The sequence below is a fragment of the Tasmannia lanceolata genome, unplaced genomic scaffold, assembly GCF_043159265.1.
Source record: "Tasmannia lanceolata isolate RefF3 unplaced genomic scaffold, GAP_Taslan_0.1 ptg000005l, whole genome shotgun sequence".
NCBI lineage: Eukaryota > Viridiplantae > Streptophyta > Magnoliopsida > Canellales > Winteraceae > Tasmannia > Tasmannia lanceolata.
This window is the reverse complement of record NW_027518682.1, coordinates 12,247,146-12,268,565: the sequence shown is the minus strand read 5'-3', so window position 1 is coordinate 12,268,565 and position 21,420 is coordinate 12,247,146. Positions and strand designations below refer to the sequence as shown.

Here is a 21,420-nt window from a genome sequence, read left to right as displayed (position 1 = left end):
CCATCATCTTGAACAAAGTAAGGGTGCCACTTGGGTCGGGCTCAACCCGAACCGGACGGGTTTGACCCGAGTTTGGCTTGGCTTGGCTTAGGGTTTGGAAAAGCCAACCTAATTTCAGGATGGGTTTGGGTTGAGGCCGTAGAAACCTGACCTCTGTCCTCTAATTTTATCATGATTTTCTAATGATTATGTTTTTTCCGTGCATATTTCTATTTGGCCCTAGACGAACCCGAAACCGACCCGAACCCAACCCGATTTGGAGGTCTCGGGTTGGGATAGGGTTGGCCTCAACCCGACCCGAGTTGCACCCTATTGCTAGAGAGTCTACAGCTTGGAGAGAGACGAGTGGGGGCAGGGTGTGTGCCTATGCATTCCTGTCTATAGAAAGAACTTAAATTGCAGGATTTCACTATTGCGTGGGTAAAATCTTAGTGTGGGGGGGGGGGAGGGGGGGGGGGGGTCTTAATAAATAATTTGAACCGATCAATGAGGGTCTTAATAATAATTTTCAGAAAAAAAAAATGAGGCTCTCTCTCTCTCTCTCTCTCTCTCTCTCTCTCTCAGTCACACACACACAAGCAGCAAAACAAAACTTATATTGCGGTTAGATCCTAAATGGTTCAAAGCAGAGAAGATCAACAACGTTAATGTAGAAATAACCCAAATTACTAGTGTCATATGCACACTGCAGCATTTGATTCACTGTGTTTCTTGCTTTCACAAAACTCAAAACACCAGTAACAATTGTGTGCCACTGAACACCAAGAAAGCTACAAAAGCATCCCTTACGTTGTAGGGATAGAACTGTCAAATTATCAAGGGACCCCACCAGGAATTGCAACAAAGTGAGGAATAGCCAACTCAATATATCTCTGCATACTAAACAAAGAGGGGAATAGTCACCTATATGATTTTGTGCTACCATAAATGCCTAAGTTGGTGTCTACCTCAACTCAATATATCTCTGCATACAATATAAAAGCAATCAAGTGTAATCTCATCCATCACTGAATGAAAAAACAAAAATTCAACCCACATAGCAACTAGAAAAAATTCGATAAAAACTTACAGAACTGCATGTCTCAACAGTTTCCCTTCCTCTTGTTTAAATATGTAAAAAAATCAAACTAGTATCTTTTGGTTTAAAGGCTTAAAACTATGAACAACCACTATGATAAGGGGTTGGCCTCTTAGGGGAAATAAAGCATTTAATGAAATATACCTGCAGATATCCTCATGTGGTGGTAGCAGTTGCAGCGGCACGCTTCCTAGCCTCTTCAATGATGGAGAGCTTGATACCCTTGCCCTTGGGTAGTGAAACCCAAGGCTTTGTCCCCTTCCCAATGGTGTACACATTGCCTAAACGAGTGGCAAACTCATGTCCAGTAGCGTCCTGAACGTGGATAGTCTCAAAAGTCCCCTTATGCTTCTCCCTGTTCTTGATCACACCAACTCGCCCTCTGTTTCTACCACCTGTCACCATGACGACATTTCCAACATCAAACTTGATGAAATCTATGATCTTGTTGGTCTCAATGTCCAGCTTGATGGTGTCATGGGCCCTGATGAGTGGGTCCGGATACCGGATTGTTCGCCCGTCATAGGTGTTGAGGTAGGGAATACCCTTCTTTCCAAACTGCACGGATCGCACCTTGCAGAGCTTGAACTGTAGTGAAACGTAAAACAATTAGACATTAATCTGACTTATTTTGTGGCATTGATATAACAAACTTGATGAGAATGCATAAAAAAACTTAATTTTAGATAACACTTTAACAAATAAAAATGCAAAAATCTTGGTTGCATGTAGAAACGGATGCAATGTTTTACTATACGAGCCCACTGAAGCAGTTACTGGAATCCTGATTTCCTGTCGCAGTAAATGATGTAAATCTATGATTCGAGGGTTACATTTATACTCAAAGTCTTCAAAAGCAGAAATAGATAACTGTTAAAGAAAATAGACATTCCCATAACCATGTAGGTCAGCATGTCAACATGTTGACAATTTGTTTTGAATGATATTAGACATGAATTTCACAAGAAGGGTGTATCTCAATATATTTTAAATTTTTTGTTATTTTTAAGAAAAGTTTGAAGACAAGAAAAATAATGTAAATTTATATCGATATATTTGTGGAAAAGAGAAGATAAAGAAGATGTCGTGAATTTGTTTAAATTTTCTAGATAATTTTTGCGCTTGTTTGCTTTATCTGGAAATTGCAAAAATAGCAAAATCTTAAAAAAAAAAAAAAAAAAAAAAAAAATTGCTTGTGAGTATGGTCAACAAATGGAGACCGTCAAGTCAAGCCGCAGCAAATAGTCTATTGAGCACTTCCAAAGTGTGTCTCAAACTCTGCCTTCTGCATCTTACATATTTTCTGAAGTATCCCAAGCCAAGGTAGTTGCGTGAAATTCTATAATTTAAAAACTCAAGGTAACAATTATATCTGAGAAAGATTATTTTCTGAAATACAAGGTAGGTAGCAAAACAAAAAGTCTGTAATTTGAAAATAATAATAAAGGTATTATTAGCATACAAAATTGCATTTCAGAAAACACTGATATCTCTAGTCACATAAACAGTCAGGATAACATTATATCAGCAAATTCACGGGACTTCACTAATCATTTTGTACTAAAGTCAAGCTCACAGACCTTTGCCTCTTCATCCTTGATTGCGTGGAGACGGAAACGACCCTTGGTATCATAAAGTAGACGGAAGTTCTCATTCGTTTTAGGAATCGATACAACATCTGCAATAAAACATTTTGATGTTAGCATTCAAAACAAAAACAAAACAAAACAAAACAAAAAAATATAAACACCTCCACAATTAAATAGAAAAGTGAAAGCTGGTGTGAGGATTTGGATGTGCATTACCCATGAAACCAGCGGGATATGTCTTGTCAGTCCTAACTTTTCCATCAACCATAACATGTCGTTGCATTAAAATTGAGATGACTTCACGATAAGTTAGTGCATATTTCAATTTGTTTCGCAGAATAAGAATCAGAGGCAAGCACTCCCTAGCCTTGTGAGGTCCAGATGATGGCTTGGGGGCCTACAAAAGACATCACCTTATATAAATAAATAATTATATGGATCACACCCACCAAAAATTCATGCAAGATGTTACATTATATACTTACAAATGCACCACCAAGCTTGTCAAGCATCCAATGCCTTGGAGCATTGAGCCTCTTCAAATGTTTTTTCAAACCTCTAGCCTGAAGTGCACAGAAGGCATGGGAAAAAAAGGTTCAGCAACCAAAGTATAGCTACAAAACAAAATTCAATGTACTTGCAATGGAAACATATATATCAAAAATACTCTAAGACTTACAATGGTGGAAAAACCAAATTATATTTTACAAAGCGAAGGAATCCAAAAGCGAAAAATAGCAAGAAACATTGTCCTGCCATCAATCTGTAATAACCCAACATCTTGAATTGGCTCATTTCTAAGTCCAATGTGTACTTTAAGCCAATCCAAGATCGACGTTCAGTGTGTCATTTTTCTTCAAGACCTAACGGACTCATCCCTTATCTCGGATCGGAGATGCTACCGGGACGGGAATCGAAGTGGGGGACCTCTCTACCACACCTGCCTCCCAGACATAGACTGCGTGGTAGTAATGGAATTATAGAATCTCACCGCATGAACATAACATTAAGTTATGAATGTCACTCCCGAGGGATCGACCACTATTCTACATAGAGTAAGACAGAGAACTGTTGTTCATTGGAGTGTCGGAGTGCAGAGGTTGTTCCCACCATTGAAGTCAGAGTGTGGGACTGAGCCTTCCGAATGAGAAAGACCAATAAGTTCTTCGTTTCGTTGGTAGAACCAATGCCAATATCCATATTGACTCTCTCTCGTCCAATAAGACGAGTCATACTCCACACCCAAAATGTGTAAGCTTACAATCCAATGCACAATCCCCCCTTAACCATTTGGCTTAGGCACAACTCCTTTATTGTCCCTCAGGGTATTGTAAAAAAAAGAGTAGAAAATATGTCACTAACGGACCAGTCTTGAGAATGACAAATTTGCTTGCATGCTTGAGGTCTGGAGAGTAGAAAATTTGTCACAAATGGGCCTTGTGGATGTTCATGCCAAAAACAGATGAGTGTTGGCTGGCAATTGCAAGGCATTTTTTCAGTTCAAATCTCTCTTTGAAGTGTCTCGCACAAAGCAGATATCCTTTTTTCCACGGAGGAAACCTTGGAGCATTCCCATTTTCCCTATAATGCATGGTTTTTGTTGTTGGACGCAAGGACGGTGATTTGGAAGAGTAGACACATTCCCCTTATTAAAAAGGAAGGACTTTGACAAATGCATCGCGTTCAAGGAAACCAAAAGACAAACAGCCATATTGCAAGGAAATTTTAGAGTTTATTCCTTGAGTGTTTCAAATTGTTTGGGATATAAAAAGATTATATTTTATTTGCTAAAAATGATAAATAGTGAAAAAACATAGGGCGAAGTAGTGAAATCTCAGACTCCATTTCGGTTGGCTTAGGCTATTTGGAAAGAAAAGAAACTCTTGACTTGTAAGTAAAAAAAAAAAAATCATCAATGCAAAAATGTGTTTGAAAAGTAAATGTGACCTCTTTAGTTAGGTGATAGTTGAATAGTTTTAAGGAATCACTCAAGATTGGTATAGAAATTCGGAAGCGATCATAAAGGTGTGACAATCAAATAAGAAAAAAGAAGCAAGATGAAAACTTCAACCACCCAATAACAAAAAGATGAACTTCAACAGATCATAGTTGGAACATCCAGTGCCGGTGGTGGTCGTCAACGTGTTAAGAGGCAACAAGAGGTTGTAAAGGCATAATTTTGATTTTTGCAGTCGAAGTTAGTAACTGCCGAAAAATATTATGATAATTATCCAAACAAGAATGCTGAACACAATAACAAGAATGCTGAACACAATAAAAATTCTTAATCAAACAAATTCTAGCAACAAAAGGACCAAGAAAATGTGCCATAAATAAATAAATGTGGATAGATACATAAATCCACCAAACATAATATGGAAACCTTTCAATAGAATTTACCCTATGATTTAGTCAACACCTTGACTTGTCAGCACACACACGTGCTGACACTCCTTTCTAGTCTTGAAAACGTACTACTAGAATTGTCAGCCTTAATGTGGGCACATTGAGACGTTACAGTACCATGTCAAGTGAAAAAACTACTTAATATAGTGTTTACCTCCCCTTTTATATCATTGACTCATATTGTATTATTAATACTTCTTAAAGACTTTAACTAATATTTGTAGTTATTCTCCCTCCTCTAAACCTAAAACACTAAACAAACACTTTTTCAAATATAACATTCATTGAATCCAATTGGGCTTTCTTTCTCAATGCATAGCAGAGATTGAAGCTAACTATATTAGATTGATGAATGCATTGTTATTTGATTATCATATGTTTCTTTGAGGCTTATAGTTGTTTAAATCTAATACTTATTAGATTGTTAAATGAATATCATATTTATTTTGTTACAATTTATGATTAGTAATCAATAATTGGGATTTGTTGGGGACCATCGCAGAAGGCATTTTGCGGACCGGCTGCTGCATGAGAGAGCAGCCACATAGACTCATTTTTCAATAGATTTTGTCCTTATTCATTTAATTCATCTAAGGTGGCTGCTTTCTCATGCAACAGCTGGTCCGCGAAATGCCTTCTGCGATGGTCCTTAGCAAATCCCATAATTTTATTTGTAAGTACGAGTAATTTTTAGAGGTTGGCATGTCGGACACCTTGCACCCATGTCGACTCTCAACACACAAATCAGTGCCTACATATAAAAGAATTTACCTTGATACTTATGTCACCTAATAACCTTCATTTATCATGACTTGGGATCAATGAACCACGAAGGTGAATAAAAAAAGTTATCTGCCTTGGAGAACATACAGGATATCAATAAAACACATCCCGTAAGACAATTAAAAGGTGGCCATCTACACAACAGGAAATTTACAGTGTGGTGTACACACATCCATCAAGACCATTGAACATAATACCTTCCAATCACACATCTAGTGTTTAAAAGATTGTTTGAATGCTCAAAATGTGTCCATCTATATTTTATCAAGACTCGGCTTCAGTTAAAGAACTGAGACAGTTCTTCTAAAACCAGAAACATGGCATTAAATATATAAAAAAAAAAGATTATAGATATGCTCCATACTGTAAAAAAATTTAATCATGTACTTCCCCAAACATTGAGACAACTCGGATCAGCCTCTCACAGTGTCCAAGTGTCCAAGTACAATTCAAAGTTTAAGTCGGCCACAAAATTAAGAAAATGAAAAAAAAAAAAAAGTATGCAAGCATACATTATCTCTCCCATAACCACCAAGAGAGCCTTAGTACCCTACCCACACATGACTTCAAAGTTTAAGTCGGGCACAGAATTAAGAAAATGAAAAAAAAAAAAAAAAAAGTATGCAAGCATACATTATCACTCCCATAACCACCAAGAGAGACTTAGTACCCTACCCACACATGACAGCAAAGGCAATAAAGCCATCAACCCACACACGTACGCACGCACACGAACACACACATGAGGTTTGCAATTGCAGGGCTTTGGAAAAACTTCCACGGGGTTTGCATATTGCTCCATAACAGAACTAAGGGTAGAAGGAAGAATTTAGATATACCATATAGCAAGCAGCATTTTAAAGTGAGTCATCTGTAAGGGAAACAGGGTTTAACAACGCTCACACCACACAAAACTTTAACACAAAATATGGGCCAGCCCATCTTTAAATACAATGAACAAGACGATTGCAAGCTAGGCACTAAAAACATGGCAGTTGGGTGTTAAGACGATCCACAATCAATCAGCTTTAATGAATTGACAGATTTAGGTACTATTGTGACGAGAAACAGTAGAAAGATGGGTACGAAAAAGTCCGTAGTAGAAAAAATGGATACAAAAAAGTTGAAATTAATAAACAGAAAAGGGCCGTTCTATTCATTGAATTGTAAAACAAAACATTGATTGACTTTAAGGAAAAGAGTGAGTTACAATAGACGAGTTAAGGCTTAAAGAAAAGAAAAGTATCTACATTCTTGAATGAAATCTAAAGAAAAGGGTCATCAGCAGTAGTTACATCTAAAAAGGCTATTAAATGTCAGGTATAAGATACATTTGTGTCATTTTTTTTGAAAAATATAGAAAGAGTATCTCACAAGGAAGCAATTAAGTTTGTAAGACAATTCATTTTTCCTTTTATTTTTGTTACTATGACAGGGACTCCATTGCTTGAACAATGATGTAGAGGAACAACTAATCTCTTGCAAATTAGAAAGGAAAAACTTCCAGATATCAGTGGAAAAAGAAGAAAACAGAAAAAATGAAAAAAGAACCTTATAAATAAACCAGTAGAAGGCGTTTTTCAAGGAAACCAATGCAAATATATCGTTATGGAAAGAGGTAAAGTTATTGGAAATTTTAAGAGATTTGTCTACTGTAAATGAGATCACTTCATATTCACGGGTTACCAACTACATCCAGTCAAAAAAATGTTCATGCCAAACGCCAATCAGATAACATCATTACAAGACTGAAAATCATAGTAACACAAATGAGAGATCATGGGCCGTGCATCCAGTCTTAAAATATATAGAAGTTAAATATATAGAAGAAACAACTCGCAATAAGAAAGTTCGTTGCTAACTCTGTCAAATGTAAATCTCACTCAGCAATAGAAAAAAGAGATACATAAAAAATGAAAGGAAACTAGCAGCAAAAGAATCCAATTCTAAAAATATACAAACATAGATACTGAAGTTCATCTAAATCAAAGCAGAAAACATTGAAGGCGCTTTCTGCTGGTTAGTGTTGCTAGATCAAGCACGAAAAAGCTAAAGGTCAAGGCCCTGTTCGTTTGGGATTAAGACAACCGATTGCCACCCCCCAATCCGATTGTCGGACCCAAAAAATGAAGGAACTTTCATAGCTCAGAATTGCAAAGCATATAGAAATTATGAAAAAAATAGATAAAAGCTATGAAATGCATTTAGGAAGTTAGTCTCTTCAAATCCACTGAAACAAGAGATCTCCCGATAAAACCCTGATCAACAAATACAATACACTAAAACAGATAGGAAGAAACAACAAGGAATTTAAATTACAACAAGGAGGGCAACAAAAAAGAAACAAACAGAGAAGAAACAAAGTTCTTACCATGGTTGCAGGCGAATCTAGGGTTTTGGGTACTCTCCGGTGCAAACATACCGAGAGATTAAGTGCTCACCTTGCTCTCACTTTTATAGTAGAGAGGGGGTTTTACAGACACGAGGGACCCAACACGAAAGAATAGAAAGGGCCCACTTACCTATGTTAAAAGGAAGACCATAGTAGCCTTCCATCTTACAAAAGTCTCATTAATCCACCATATTAATCTAAATAGATGGGACACAGACAAAAGTTGTGTGTCCTTCAGAGTGTGACATAGAAACAGGCAAAATCAAGATAAATCCAGAGACACAAGTTGTTGATCTGCCCCCACAAACCCACAACTAATTGTGCCCGTGTACATGCCGGTGATGGGGGTATGACAAAAGTGCCATCCTTTGATATTTGATCCAACGATAACCTCTTATAGGGTCTGCTTCTTTTGGATCAAATATCAAGAGCAGTTACACTACGAATGGTGGTCCATTGTTTACTATTATGACAAAAGTGTTCCATTGTAACACAGATTTATAGACCTCAAGTAAAGTCGGGCAAAACAGTGATAACCAGCATGTGAATATCAGCAGAATAGAAAATATAAAATCAATGACCAGAAGAAAAGAAAATCTATGGTAAGGCGACTGTTGAACTCAAAATTTTATTAGATGAAAGGGGTATAAAAAGGGATTAAAGTAGGATAAAATACAAATTTGTTGCAAACAATGATCTATTGAGCGTGAATTTCCACAAGAGTTTTGAACAGGGATTTTGAATCATCTACAATTTCAAAGGTTCCTCTTCTACAGTCCGGTAATCAGTCTATCTCCGTCCGTTGACAATGAATAGTCAACAAAAAATATATAGAAATCAACATAAATATTAATGTTCATCAATTGCAATAGCATAAAATGTAGTTTCACTATCATTCAGAAAAAATAAAAAAATAAAATCCAGTTTCACTCCATTACAGCCATTAGATCAAACAAAAAAGTAAAAAAAAATCTTATTAGTCACCCAAACAATAGCACTGCAGATCTTAGTGTCACAAAAGAGAGAACATTAAAAAAAATACATTTAGTAAAAAAATCCACATCTAGTAAAAAGTCTATTGTAAATAAGAACCGATTAAAAATATCTACAACGAAATAGGAAAAAAATACTACAAACTATTTCTATTTCTATAGATCAAGGGCAAAAAATATAAGAGATTAAACGATGAAATGTCATCAAATCTCAGAATCACAAAAGATAGAGAAAATAGTGTGGATAAAATGGAAAGAATAACTATGAAATGTACTTAAAACCCTAACAGATCGTGAGAAATCAGATGAAAATCAAAACAAGATAAAATAAACAAAGAAAATGAGAAACTACGTGAAAAATGGAATTTCAATTACCATGGTTGCAACTAGCAAGAACTCGGAGACGAGTTGAAATCTAGGGTTTCCAGCACAAACCCTAACCAAAAGACATGAAAAACCCTCCTAACTTGGTGTCGGTTTTATATCACAGATGGTTAGGGTTTTAGAGGGCATACGAGAGATGATACGAGGCAAATGAAATTAGCTTTCCGAAGGGTGATGATAAATTCGCACCCCTAGTAGGATAATTCGCACCAATTTAACGCTTTTTAGTTTTTACCGTGGCAGACTTTAACACTTTTTTAACGTAAAATGGTGCGAATTATCGTACCAGGGCGTGCGAATTTATTTTTACCCTTTGCGAGAATTAGTAAATCTGTCACTCGTCTCGAAATTCGACCGTACACGTGTACATGATGAGAAAAACAAAAGAAAGTCACTTTTAGCCTCCTTCCTAAAAGAGACTTAATAAGTGACTTTTAGGCTCCTTCCTAAAAGACACTTATTAGGCGCCAGATTAGTGGGCCCTCTCTCTTCTTTCGATGTGCGTCACCTCGTGTCTCCAAAACCCTAACCCTAGTACCATAAAAGGGAGATCAAGGTGTGAGAACTCAAAACCCTAGATCCATCCGCCACCTCCGTAAGCCAAAATGGTGAGAAATTTTTTTTTCTTCTCCGTTTGTTTTTCTCTTGTTGCGCTCGTTGTTGTAATTTGATTTTTCCTATGGTTTCTTTCCATCTGTTTTTTGCTGCATTTTTTATTTATTTATTAGGGTTTGTTTTAGCCATTGAAATAGGAATATCTCCTGTATCAGTGGATTTAAAGGGAATAATAACTTCCCAAATTTCCCCTATGTTTTGTGACTCTGAGTTATGAAAGTTTCATTGTTCATGTTTCTAATTTTTCCTTCTTAGATCTTCATTATTAATCCTCTCCTAACCCATCCTCTTTATTTCCCATGTTTTCCCAATTCATCGCCATTTAATTTTTCATGACAACTTCCTCCTCTGAAATGGTTAAATTCTTCCACTCCTTCGAGCCTAAGAATTTCATGGTCGTTTGGAAGTTCTTTATTTTCATCATTGTGAACTCATGAAGTTAGATTCCATAGAAGGGAATTCTGAAGGAGTCTCCAAACTTAGGAACTCTATTGATTGTATTCTTGCCCTTTGGGAGCACAACTCTACATATGACTTTTGGTACGCCACCCGGACATGTAGGGACTTCTGTTTAGCACACAATATACATCAACAAATTTCTGGCCCATATACTCCCTCTCAATGTGGAATAGCAAAGGAAACATTGTCACATAACAGAAGTTGGGCTGTCCAGGTTATTCCACTCTCGGCTTGGGCACCATATTATTTATGAACCAAAGCCTTTCACGCAATACTTCATGTCATTAACCCGCTCCTAACAGCCAATCTTAGTTCTTGGATAGTCATCGCAGACATATCTTCTTGTAGGTACTGATCATGACTACTACTACCTTTTCTCCTGGGGCTGTCACATGTTATGTTCATCTGACCTTTAGCTTTTTCGTGCTTGATCTACCAACACTAGCCAGCAGAGAGCGCCTTAAATGTTTTCTGCTTTGATCGAGATGAACTTCAGTATCTGTGTTTGTGTATTTTTAGAACTGGATGCATTTGTTGCTAGTTTCCATTCACTTTATCTCATTTTCCATTGCTGAGTGGGATTTACATTCAACAGAGTTTGCAACGAACTTTCTTATTGCAAGTTGTTGCTTCTATATTTTTATCTTCTCTATATTTTTAGAATGGATGCACACCCTTGATCTCTCATTTGTGTTACTATGATTTTTCACTGCTGTATTGATATTATCTGATTGACGTTCAGCATGACCGTTTTGTAGACTAGATGTAGTTGATGACCCGAGAACATGGAGTGATGAGTCCTTTACAGGAGACAAATCTCTTAAAATTCTCAATAACTTTACGTCTTTCCATAACAATATATTTGCATTGGTTTCCTTGTAAAACTGCTTCTATTGTTTATTTATAGGGTTCTTTTTTCATTTGTTATTTTCTTCTTTTTCCAATGACATCTGAAAGTTATTCCTTTCTGATTTGCAAGAGATTAGTTGTTCCTCTACATCATTGTTTGAGCAATGGAGTTCATGTCATAGTAACAAATACCAAATAAATAATGAACTCTCTTATAAACTTAATTGCTTCCTTGTGAGATACACTTTGTATACTTTTCAAAAAGTGACACAAATGCATCTTATACCAGGCATCTAATAACTTTTTTTGATGTAAACTACTGCTAACAACCCCACAACCTATAGATTTCATTGAAAGAATGCAGATACTTTTCTTTTCTTTAAGCCTTAACTCATCTATTGTAAAGTTTTACAATTCCTCTTCAAAACCAATTCCATGCAATCAATGTTTTGTTTTACAATTCAATAAAAAGGACCCTTTTCTGTTTAACATTTTCAACTTTTTTTTTTGTACCCATTTTTCTACTACAGACTTTTCTATACTCACCTTTCTACTGTTTCTCGTCACAATAGTATCTGGCATTTCCTTAAAACTGATTGATTGTGAATTGTCTTAACACCCAACATCCATGTTTTAACTGCTTAGCTTGCAATCGTCTTGTTCACTGTATGTAAGATGGGCTGGCCCATATTTTGTGTTAAAGTTTCCTGTGTGGTGTGAGCATTGTCGAACACTGTTTACCATACAGATGACTCACTTTAAAATGTGGCTTGCTATATGGTATTTCTAAATGCTTGCTTATATTTGTTAGTTCTGCCATGAAGCAATATGCAAACCCCATGGAAATTATTCCAAAGCCCTGCAATTACAAACCTCATGTGTGCGCGCGCGCGCGTGGGTTGATGACTTTCTTGTATTTGCTGTCATGTGTGGGTAGGGTACTAAGGCTCTCTTGGTGGTTATGGGAGGGATAATGTATGCTTGCATTCTTTTTTATTTTTTTTCATCTTCTGAATTTTGTGGCTGACTTAAACTTTGAAGTGTACTTGGACACTTGGATAATGTGAGAGGCTGATCTGAGTTGTTTCCATGTTTGGGGAAGTACATGATTAAATTTTTTTTACCGTATGCAGTATATCTATAATCTTTTTTTTTCTTGAATACCATGTTTCTGGTTTTAGAAGAACTGTCTCGGTTCTTTAACTGAAGCTGAGTCTTGATAAAATTAAGATGGACACGAAATATCTACATTAAGTGGTCGGGGCCCAACAAATAAATGTTTTTTTATTTTATTTTAACAAATGAATGTTTAAATCACCTAATACTGCCGGCCCCATTGTCTTCTTTTTTTTTGCTACACTTGTAAGTGCAACCATCCACTATATAACAACTCATATGCTCTGCAATCTGCATGACAGAATCTTTGCCAACCTCCCTGGCCTGCTGGTCCTTGTTCATGCTAATTTAATGTCAATAGGTGAAATTATTATGAAAGCAAATTTCTTGAAAGTTCTTCGTTATTCTGGTGGATTTATTAATCTATCTACTTCATATTTGATGTGAGATTCAATATATAAATTGAGAGAGTAAGCATGTTTTGGAAGACCCAAACACTCTTTTGCCCTTTATCTCTTGCTGCTGCTCATTAAAGTCTTACAATTGTTAATATCTGATCTAAGTCTTACATGTGAGCCCCATTTTAGTGTCACGGAATTTTATAACCTGCGATCTGAGGAACTGAAAATTTTTAAAAGCATGATGCCGCAAGATTTCAAAATTTGTTCCTATTATTTTCATGGAATATTGTCAGGAACATATTTACATTCAAATGGGCGTAATACAGGTGAACGTGCCGAAGACAAAGAAAACCTATTGCAAGAACAAGGAATGCAAGAAACACACCCTGCACAAGGTTACACAGTATAAGAAGGGGAAAGACAGAGTTGCTGCTCAGGGGAAGCGTCGTTATGATCGAAAGCAATCGGGTTATGGAGGACAGACAAAACCTGTTTTCCACAAGAAGGTATTTCTTTGTCTTATTAATCTTCCACTTTTCATCAATCCTTAGATGTAAGTTAATATCTGATAAGTAAATGGTGATTGCCATTCAAAAAATATATATACCATTTTTTTGGGAATCCCGGTAGGGCGGGAATTTGGGGGAGGGTAGTATTATAATGACTTATGCGGGACAGGCTGGATAATGTGAAGCGAATGAAGCTGAGGCAAAGGCGTTTCTAATCTCAGTCCATTAATCATTGAGGGGGATTTGGCAAACGCGATTGCATGGGCGTCCAATCGATCTTCCGGACCATGGCGTATACATGACACTATCGACGCCATTCGGGACCTTGTCCAGCTTATTCACCCGCAGATTAATCAGACGCAGATCTGCGAATACCCTGGCGGATAGCTTGGCTAATGAGGGGGTGGATCTCCCTCTCGTTAGGGTGTCAACATCCGAGCCATTCCGGTCGGGCTCCGATTGATCTCTGGATCCTTTGTTTTTTCTTGTATGGTCCTGTTGTAATTTGTGGTTCTCCCACTCTCAGGGGACTTCTTGTCCCCCTGCCTTTCTGTACTTTGGTTGGATTATTAATAATACTGTTACCATTCCCAAAAAAAAAAATACCATTTTTAACATTGATTTGTTATTGGGTTCTCTTGTACAGGCCAAAACAACGAAGAAGATTGTGCTGAGGCTGCAATGCCAGAGTTGCAAGCATGTATCCCAACACGCAATCAAGGTTTACTTTCTTCTACTTAGTTGCCTTCTTGTCTGGATGTTTATATTTGGGTAATGGGTATTGATCGTTAAGAACATATGACACACAATGATCTGGGTCAGGACCGTTTGTCTGGTGATGACTGACCATGGATGGGTCATAGGCGGAAAATTGCACTTGTTGGATGATCACAGGTTCTTAGCCATTTTTTGATTGATTGCTTGTAAATGAATGGATAAAACTAAAAGTGGTTTGTATTCCACTATATATAGGTAAATATACATTACATAAGATGGTTAATATCAATCAGTTGTGCAATTTTTGGTCTATGACTCATCTGGGGTAGGGCTGACTATTTGGATTGTTCTGTTCTGCCTGCCCTGTGCCATAGCTTACTAGGCAAGAACAAGGGCACCGTCATGAGCTTGAGGACACTACATCAACCAAAAACTTGCCTTCTATTGACCCCTCTAATAATGCATTTTTTTAAACTGTTGTTACAGAGGTGCAAGCATTTTGAAATCGGCGGAGACAAGAAGGGAAAGGGGACGTCTCTCTTCTAGGTGGCTGGCTTTTTCATCTTTACCCTACATCCAAAGCATGTCATGTTGTTTGGTTGTTTGTTTGTTTGTTTAACTTTTGTTCTAGGGAAATGGTATGGGTTTTCTGTTTATTCCCATTTCATTAAAAGACTTATCTGATAATTAGTAGTTGATGGAAATCCTCAAGAAACATTCTTGTTTATTGTTCTAAACATAATTGTGAGACATCTGAAGGTTTTGTAGGTTCTTTATAAATGATTGGCCTGGTTCCACTCATTTATTTATATTGACAGTGGTCTATTTAGTTTAAGATTTTCTTATTGGTGCCTCTGTATCAGCGTATATTTTGAATAACTCTCAACTAGAAGCCTAAAAAGGAAGATAAAAGGTACTGAATTTTTTGAACAAGTTTCTCTCCTAGAAGCCTAAAGCCACATGATTGGATAGTGATGTCCTGTTAGCTACTTTCTAAAACAAAAAAGCTCCCCTATTTGCATTTGGCTTAGGCACGAGATCATTCTCTAATGCACTTTTGGGAATCCAAACATGATATAATCAAATACAACATTGAAGGTAAGAGGGGCTGGAGTGTAATGGGATAAATGAGTTATTATATGGTTAACTCAACCTAATGAGCTCCTGCAGGATAACATGGCCCATTGGGCAAGTGCATGCTGCATTTAACTGGTTCAAAACCATGATGCTTCCTAGTCAAGAAAAGAGATTACAATGCCAAGTCGATTTTGGTTTTCTACATTACACCAAATATATCCGACGGTTAGGATCATCCTATAGAGAAGATTTTTTTAATGAATAAGTAGGCATGTATTCCGTGGCAATACGTGCGTACATATCATATGCTCTGATACCCCCTAACCTTGGTCGATTTGGTAGAAATGTCATAATGTAACCAACTAGCTAAGGATCAAATCTTGGGTGGAGCCTGTGTCTTTTTGGATTGAGTCTGTGTCTTTTTGGATTAAGTCTGATCCCAGCTTAACTGATTTTTAATACGGTGCCCCCGACCGTCAAGTACCGTCAAAATGGTACCACCTTTGATATTTGATCCAACATCAGTGCACTTTTTAAGATGCGGCTGTTGGATCAAATATGTAGCGTGGTACGTTTGAAGTACCTCCTTAACAGGACTTCAGGGTTGGCCACCATAAAATTTCGCATCATTAACTATTTGATAATTTGATATCTACATGGTCCTAGATCTTATATGGTGTAAGCCCTTATTGTCCCTTATGTTTCTAAAAAACACCATACAGACCACACTATAGGATGATCCAAACCGTCCATGTGATGGGCCATAGCGTAAATAGGTTGTGCCCAAAAAATCATTTCCTCTTATCTATAGTGTTTTCCATAATATGCAAGATCGGAGGGTTGGGACTAAGATATAGAAATGATTTTTTTGGGCACAGCCTATTTACGTTGTGGCCCATCACATGGACGGTTTGGGCCTGTAGTGTGGTCCGTACGGTACTTTTTGAAAAATAAATAAGGGATTACAAGGGCGTACACCTTATAAAATCTCGTGTTTAAGGATCTTTTTGGGAACTGTAATAACTTTTGACACCCCTTTTAATGCTTCAGAAATTATATGGTACACGACGGTCTCGTGCCGACTGGGCGGTACGTCAAAAGTACCGCCCTTGATATTTGATCCAACGGCAGCCAACGATCCTGTTGGATCGAATATCAAGGGCGTGGATTATTTCCCTAACTCCATCAGTTGATATAACAGAGCACAAAAATAAATGGTTTAGATCATCCATTCGTCTAAGCCGGGAGAAAAACATTTCAAAAATTGAAAAAGAAAATTAAAAAACTGACAGCTGTGGGATTTGAACCCACGCCCTTTCGGACCAGAGCCTAAATCTGGCGCCTTAGACCACTCGGCCAAACTGTCGTATGGTAAACGTACGTAACATTATTTACTTGTTTTAATACCAAAACGAACAGTATGTAACCTTCATTAGTTTTGTATTTGGGATTTGCTAGCATCCATTGCAGATGGTCTGTTGCATCTGACAGCAACCGCAGAGGCTCAGTTTTCAGCAGATTTTGTCTTCATTCACGAAGTGGCTGCTGTCAGATGCAACATACCATCCGCGAAATGACTTCCGCAATGGACGCTAGCAAATCCCTTTGTATTTTGAGAGTTAAGTTCGTCCAATTGGACTCGATATTAAACACAATTTTATGGTGTAAATCAGCAACCCTGAAAAAAATTACGTCTATTTTTCCACTAAAAAGTGGGCATAAATTTGTTTATGCCCAAAGAAATAGTATTTACGTACTTGATTTGAGTATCATGAAGTGAATTAAATCCAAGAAGGAAACGAGTTTGAATATTCATTATGTTGGATCCTCTCTTTTGCATACTCCAGATTACGAGTGCAACCCGAGGACCCAAAACCTCAACCCTAGCCACTGGTCAAGGAATGTCAACCCTAATCCGACTTGCTTTTAAATCTCTCAACCCTTGCCCAACTAGATTTTCCAAGTTGGGTCAGGTTGTTTCAGGAAAAATAGAAGGGAAAAATACACTTAGACCCCCTGTGGTTTCTGACACATTCAACTTAACCCCTAATGTTTAAAAAGTTACAAGTAGACCCCCTGTGGGTTGCCCAAGGCCTCAACCCTAACCTAACCTAAAGTTAAATCGTTGGCTTTTCCTAACCCAACCCAACCCAACCCAGGGAAATGCCAACCCAATCCGAGTGGAAATTGGGTTGACCCAGCCGAGTTTGGGTTGATTCCAGCACCTTTAGATTTAATTTACTCATATACTCCATCTTACCCTACTCATTTTATTACATCAAATGGATTACCATTTTATATTAGTTTTGTGGATGATGTAATTTCTGTACCGTCTTATTTCTGACTAATAAACTTCCATCACCTGTAATTGACAACTTCACTCCATATGAGTGTTCCGGTTTGAATCTGCCCCGGCGCGGTCTATCAGTGCACCGTGTGTGGAGGTGTCTGAATGTGTACGAGTGTGTGTGATACGCGAGCGTGCTAGCCTCTTAGGGGCAAAGATCGGAAACTCAATTCGAGGGGCTAATGGTCGAAACGTTCTATCCCCTAGGATTGGATTTCGTGAGATTGAGAAGAAGAGGGGAGCGGTACTTCTTCCCTGGGCTATTCTGCCATTACACAGATGGAAAGGACTTTTTCATTTCAAACACAATGCCAAATGTAGGGATGTCTACACACACAGAATGTGAATGCCATGTCGACACTCGCAGAACATAAACGACTCGCGATTGGCTAGAAACAACGATGTGTGACGTCGTTGATGCACGCAGAATGCAAATGACTCTCAAGTTCAACAGACCGTTCAACTCAATCAAATAGCAGAACGACACACACAAACACAATGCGAAGGATAGTTGAATTAAAGAGAAACACTCACCAAGGGAGATGAATTCATTGCTTACTTAATCTTGATAAAAATGCTACAGCTACAAAAAGCAAAGGATAAAATGTTGAAAAGCAAAGGATAAAATGCTAAAACACATTTGGATTTGGTTTTGCGACCTCTTCCTCGGAGACAACATCTTGTTATATAGCTTTATTCGGGTAATCATTCCTCATTACCACATGTTCTCTTGGAGGGAACTTTTTGGTAACTGCCCATCTCACGCTCACGTCCTCCATTTTTTCAGGTAGTTATCATCCACCTTCCCTCGATCGGCAACAAAAATTCCACTTCCTTGACCTAGTCCATCTTGGTATTTACGCAGTAACTTGGTCCCACTTGACCGATTGGAATTACAGATAGGTATAATTAGGAGGGAACTCTTGATAACTGTCTAGTCTTCTGGATTCCACTTCTCGAAAGTTCTTCCACTCCTATTGAGTGCCATCTTCAGACAAAACTTCCTTGACTCGATCAAATTGATTCATCATCCGGAGATTCGGTCTTCTCATGACCAATCATGCCCCAAAAATGGGTGTAAACAATAAGAAATTATTTAGTCATAAACAAGATTATCAATTACTTTGCAAAGTTTATCCTCCCAATAATTTATATAGACTTTAATACAGTTTATTTACGTGTAAAAAAATAAAGACTTAAAGGCTGTAAATTACCCATGAAGTACATGACTTTGAAGCAATACACACATCACATGTCGAGAACTTAAAACCTCTTCCACCCTCAAATTCTTGCAATCTCGACTGATCTTTGCAAGGCTTGAAGAAGACTCTTCATGATTCTTTCCTCACCTGGAGGCGACTGGTCTTTCAAGAGCCCATTCCTTATGGCCCGGAAAATGGGACCGGAACCTTCGGTTGCCGGAAAAACCAGGCAGTCTATATGAACACATTCTTCGGTCTTCCCATCCTCAACCTTTATAAACCCCAATCTAACTCCACCTTGTATTTTATCAACCTGTTCATTTAAGAACATTGGTGACTTAGGCAAAATAAGAGCTAAAAGTTTTGTTAGATGTTCTTATACTGAAGAGAATCAAAATAAGTGTTCCACACATGAAGGAAGCTTTTGGGTGCGTTTGAATGTACATTCAAATTGCAATCTGGGACTTGTTGCATAGCATTTTGCACAAAAACCATAATATTAGAGACCCAAATTGCATACACGAACATGCACCATATGAAAACACTATGTAATGGTAGGGTCATAATTTAATGACTACAATATAAGCTTAGAGATGAGGATAAAAGGAATTTGATACCCGCACTCCCTTGTTTTAGTAATGGAACTATTATATTTTCGAACTATCTAAATACTTGTTAAACGCTGTTATAATTCCAAAAAAAAAAAAAAAAAAAAATCTATCAACAATCAATCAGAAAGTTGTTTAGTTTAAAAAAAGAGATAGGAGTGTTAGTATCAAAATAAGGAGTGCAGCTATCATTTTCCTAATAAAAGTGCAATAGTACAGACCTTCAAAGGCATCGGAAGAGGTAAATTCGCTCCTTGGAATAGACTATTGCCCCACTGTAACAAACCCACAAGAGCACCCAAGTTAACCTTGACAAATGCATGTGAGATTTTCCATTACCAAAACCCAAATTAAATTTTACACGAGTAAGGAATGGCCCATGTATAAACTATACACCAAAACTCGGTGTATGTCATCTCTATGTCCAATTTTGGTACATAAATCCATCAATCCAAAGCAAAATGTTCAATTGATGCATGATCATTGATATGCTCTGATAGCTTTGAACAGTGGCTAAGCAGATTTGATGGCCAGGATCTTAAATTTTAGTAGATTGGGGTAAATGCCCACTTCAGATGGATCATGATAGAAAAATCCGATTAAAAGATCCTAACCATTCAATTATCGTCCATGTAAGTATACAGTTTAAATGGAAGTGAACAACAGTTCACCTTCAACAAGCAAAAATCCATGGTGGATAGTTAAGATCACACAAAAAGCGTACCCTTCCTTTTGCAAAAGTATTCACATTGTTCTCCATCTGTCTCTGTTTCTTTCTACGTAAATTGGGGGTAAAACAAATTTAAATGGGTGTAAAATTTGTTTTACCCCCATTTTACACCACCTAGGCTCTGTTTCTTTCAACCTAAAATGGGCCTAAAACAAATTTTATGGCCATTTTTTCACTTCAAACATTACTGACATCACACGTGTAAAAATCAGTTGTTCTCTGATAATCATTCAATGGTTCAGATCTTTCTGCACTCCATCGACGTGCGGCTGATCACACGGCCATGGATTATTCCAGCACACCAGGGAGGGCCCACGGCCATTCTATCCAACGTCTCAAACTTATACATCTAGGCCCGAGATGCATGATTGCCTATCGAAGCGGTTCGGCAGCGGATCATGAAATCTTGGTGATTTTCTCCATCTAATTAATGAGGAGTTGTCTGTTTGAAATCGTCCGCCCTGCACCCACGCCCCGAGTTATTGCTTCAACAGAAACAACACAAGGGTAGATTGATACAATCATGGACCATACGTCAATGTTACATCACCTACCTATTTTGGAATATCATCGCTCAGGACAAAGCAACCCCATTTGGAATATATAGACAACGGCATCTGAAACTTAGGAACCAGATACAAATATTTGTGCTTTTCTCCAAAAATCCTTTCTCCAAAGTCCAAATGCACCAAAGAGTCAAAGACAAATGAGATAGAGATGAAAACAAGAAGAAGAAAAAATACCTGGAAGAGCAAAGTTTCGAATCTCCCGATGTCGGTATTGGCGGGCAGCTTCATGGTTCCCAAGGAAACTCCATCGTCATCCGCTCCGACAATGCCATCATTCTGAGATGAAGCCTTTGGCACGTTGGCCGGAATCCGGCGACTCGCAACTCTGCTCGATTTAGAAATCCCATTGCTTTGTCTATTGAACACTAATGTAGTGAAGCTGAAGTGAGATGAAGGAGAAGAGGAAGAAGGAATGTGGGAGGAGCTGCGAGCAAAGTAGAGTTGCCTTGCAGAGGCCATAGCTTGTGAGAGAAAACAGAAGAAGAAAAAGAGAGCTTATGAGAGAAAGGGAGAGAGATTGGAGTTGTGATAGGGGTGGATAGGATTTGAAGGCTCAAGTTCAGCCACAAGTTAGTGAGGTATGCTCTTTTTTTATTC

At 37.8% G+C, this 21,420-nt stretch overlaps 3 protein-coding genes and 1 non-coding gene across 5 annotated transcripts; 1 reads left to right on the top strand and 3 right to left on the bottom strand.

Annotated features, from left to right (window-relative positions):
- Window positions 1-944: 944 nt before the first annotated feature.
- Window positions 945-9,788, bottom strand: LOC143877512 (small ribosomal subunit protein eS4z). Its single transcript, XM_077379595.1, has 5 exons — window positions 9,616-9,788; window positions 3,153-3,230; window positions 2,884-3,064; window positions 2,659-2,756; window positions 945-1,666 (listed from the first exon to the last, which is right to left on the bottom strand). The coding sequence occupies exons 1-5, from the start codon at window positions 9,616-9,618 to the stop codon at window positions 1,235-1,237; spliced, it is 792 nt and encodes a 263-aa protein (XP_077235710.1). The 5' UTR covers window positions 9,619-9,788; the 3' UTR covers window positions 945-1,234.
- Window positions 9,789-10,084: 296 nt separating this feature from the next.
- Window positions 10,085-15,125, top strand: LOC143877511 (large ribosomal subunit protein eL42-like). Its single transcript, XM_077379594.1, has 4 exons — window positions 10,085-10,232; window positions 13,391-13,570; window positions 14,220-14,294; window positions 14,777-15,125. Exons 1-4 carry the CDS (start codon window positions 10,230-10,232, stop codon window positions 14,834-14,836), a joined length of 318 nt encoding a protein of 105 aa, XP_077235709.1. The 5' UTR covers window positions 10,085-10,229; the 3' UTR covers window positions 14,837-15,125.
- Window positions 15,126-16,653: 1,528 nt separating this feature from the next.
- On the bottom strand, window positions 16,654-16,733 carry TRNAL-UAG (transfer RNA leucine (anticodon UAG)). The gene has a single exon. It is a non-coding gene; the product is annotated as a tRNA-Leu (tRNA).
- Window positions 16,734-18,806: 2,073 nt separating this feature from the next.
- LOC143877509 (uncharacterized) lies at window positions 18,807-21,381 on the bottom strand. Of its 2 annotated transcripts, XM_077379592.1 has the most exons (3): window positions 20,998-21,377; window positions 19,746-19,799; window positions 18,807-19,229 (listed from the first exon to the last, which is right to left on the bottom strand). In XM_077379592.1, exons 1-3 carry the CDS (start codon window positions 21,280-21,282, stop codon window positions 18,996-18,998), a joined length of 573 nt encoding a protein of 190 aa, XP_077235707.1. In that variant the 5' UTR covers window positions 21,283-21,377; the 3' UTR covers window positions 18,807-18,995. The 2 variants fall into 2 exon arrangements, with proteins under 2 accessions (XP_077235707.1, XP_077235708.1); XM_077379593.1 differs by lacking the exon at window positions 19,746-19,799 and having other exon boundaries at window positions 20,998-21,381.
- Between the last annotated feature and the right edge of the window lie 39 nt (window positions 21,382-21,420).